Source organism: Lepidothrix coronata, unplaced genomic scaffold (genome assembly GCF_001604755.1).
Source record: "Lepidothrix coronata isolate B3197 unplaced genomic scaffold, Lepidothrix_coronata-1.0 Scaffold409, whole genome shotgun sequence".
NCBI classification, from domain to species: domain Eukaryota; kingdom Metazoa; phylum Chordata; class Aves; order Passeriformes; family Pipridae; genus Lepidothrix; species Lepidothrix coronata.
Window position 1 is genome coordinate 64,598 of NW_016690589.1, and position 1,926 is coordinate 66,523.

A 1,926-nucleotide genomic window follows, 5' to 3' on the forward strand; every position below is an offset into this window, starting at 1 on the left:
GGGTCCCACGGGGCAGGAGGGCCAGGCCAGGCCCCTCTGGAGGAGCTGCTCTCCCCGAGAGTCTCTGCTGGGATTTTGCTTGGATTTCTGGGAAAAGGAAGGGGGTGGAGGGGAGCAAAATACCCATTGGAGGAGCCCCTCGGAGAACAAGGCCGGGAGGCAGAGCTGTGGAATTCCCCATCCAGGGATGGGAATAACGGAGGAGAAAGAGCAGAGAGATGATTATGGTCACACCAATCATGGGAGCACAGGGGTGGGCCCTGCTCCCTCGGGAAAGGCAGCCTGGAAAATGTGCTCATCCCATCCAATCCAAGCTTCCCTGGGAATGTGGCCAGGCTCTCTGCAGGCCTCAGGTCCTTCCCTAGCTCATCTCCCAGATTTTGGGGTCACCTGGCTCCAAGGGCCACCCCAACACTCCCTGCCTGGAGTTTTCCAGGACAGAACTTCCCCCCATGGTGATCTGCTCCGAAGGAACCACGAGGTCTGGGGAGAGACCTGGACAGGTCGGGATCCTGGTCTCGGAATCACAGACCCACGGAATAGTTTGGGTTGGAAGGGCCCTCGAAGGTCATCCAGTCCAAACCTCCTGGGATGAGCAGGGACACCTCCCACTATCCCAGCTTGCTCCAGGCCCCACCCAACCTAACCCTGAACTTTTCCAGGGATGGGGCAGCCACCACCTCCCTGATGAGAATATTTCCTTCAGAACCACTGGAACACTCCAGGAAATCCTCAATTCCTGGCCAATCCCCCAGGGAAAGGTGGCAGCCGGGATTCCAGATGAGGTGCAGCCGAGGGGCAGCCCAGCATTCCAGCTTTTCCATGCGTGCTTTGGGAAGGGGGAACTCCTCACACACACACACACACATCCCAGGGAGCTGGGATGGATCCCAACATGCTTCCCAATCCCACGCTGACTTTCCCTGCCATGGCTCGAGCACAGAGTCCACCCACCCCGTCCTGCTGGTGGTCACTCCTGTCCCCAAAATCCGGATGCTCCTGGAAAAAGGGGCTCCCCCAGGGAGGCAAATCTGCCCCAGCCCGAGATGAAAAGCAAGGGATCCTTAAAGACTCACCTCGTCCAGGCTGGAGGACAAATCACTCTGGGAAAGAGGAGGAGAGGACAGAATTAGAGGAATTCTCATCCATCAGCCCATCCCGAGGCTTGGAATTGCAGTTGGAACTGAATAGAATCCGGGAATGGTTGGGGCTGGGAGGGACCTGAAAGCTCATCCAGTTCCACCCAGGGACACCTTTCACTATCCCAGGGTGCTCCAACCTGGCCTTGGGCACTCCCAGGGATCCAGGGGCAGCCACAGCTGCTCTGGGAATTCCATCCCAGCCCCTCACCACCCTCCCACGGAAGAATTTCTTCCCAATATCCCACTCAAATCTCTCTTTTTCCAGTCTAAACCCATTCCCTGTGTGCTGTCCCTCCCTGCCTTGTCACCAGTCCCTCTCCAGCTCTCCTGGAGCCCCTTCAGGCCCTGCCAGGGGCTCTCAGCTCTCCCTGGAGCCTTCTCTTCTCCAGGGGAGCCCCCCCAGCTCTCCCAGCCTGGCTCCAGCCCTTGGAGCATCTCCGGGATCTCCTCTGGACCTTGGAATGGGACACATTTTCCCCCCTCTAACAGGCCATAAATGAGCTTTCCCACTTTTTCCAGCTCTTTTTACCAGCTGAAGGACACTGGAATCCCTGCAAGGGGACTCCTCCGTCCTAAAATAATTCCTGAGGACAGGACGGACAAACTGCCCGTGGAAGTTCCAAGGGGGTTCATGCAGAGCTAAGGTGGAGCAGGGGATGGAGCAGGGCCGGGGATGGAGCAGGGCATGGAGCAGAGGATGGAGCAGGGCCAGGGATGGAGCAGGGGATGGAGCAGGGGATGGAGCAGGGGATGGAGCAGGGGATGGAGCAGGGGATGGAGCAGG

General features: G+C 58.5%; 1 protein-coding gene across 1 annotated transcript in view; it reads right to left on the bottom strand.

Annotated features, from left to right (window-relative positions):
- Window positions 1-1,714: 1,714 nt before the first annotated feature.
- LOC108509814 (dysferlin-like) overlaps window positions 1,715-1,926 on the bottom strand; it is a 33,407-nt gene continuing 33,195 nt past the window's right edge. Inside the window, exon 12 of the mRNA XM_017839400.1 lies at window positions 1,715-1,726. Within this exon, the coding sequence (XP_017694889.1) occupies window positions 1,715-1,726 (12 nt within the window). The remainder of the gene's footprint in view (window positions 1,727-1,926) is intronic.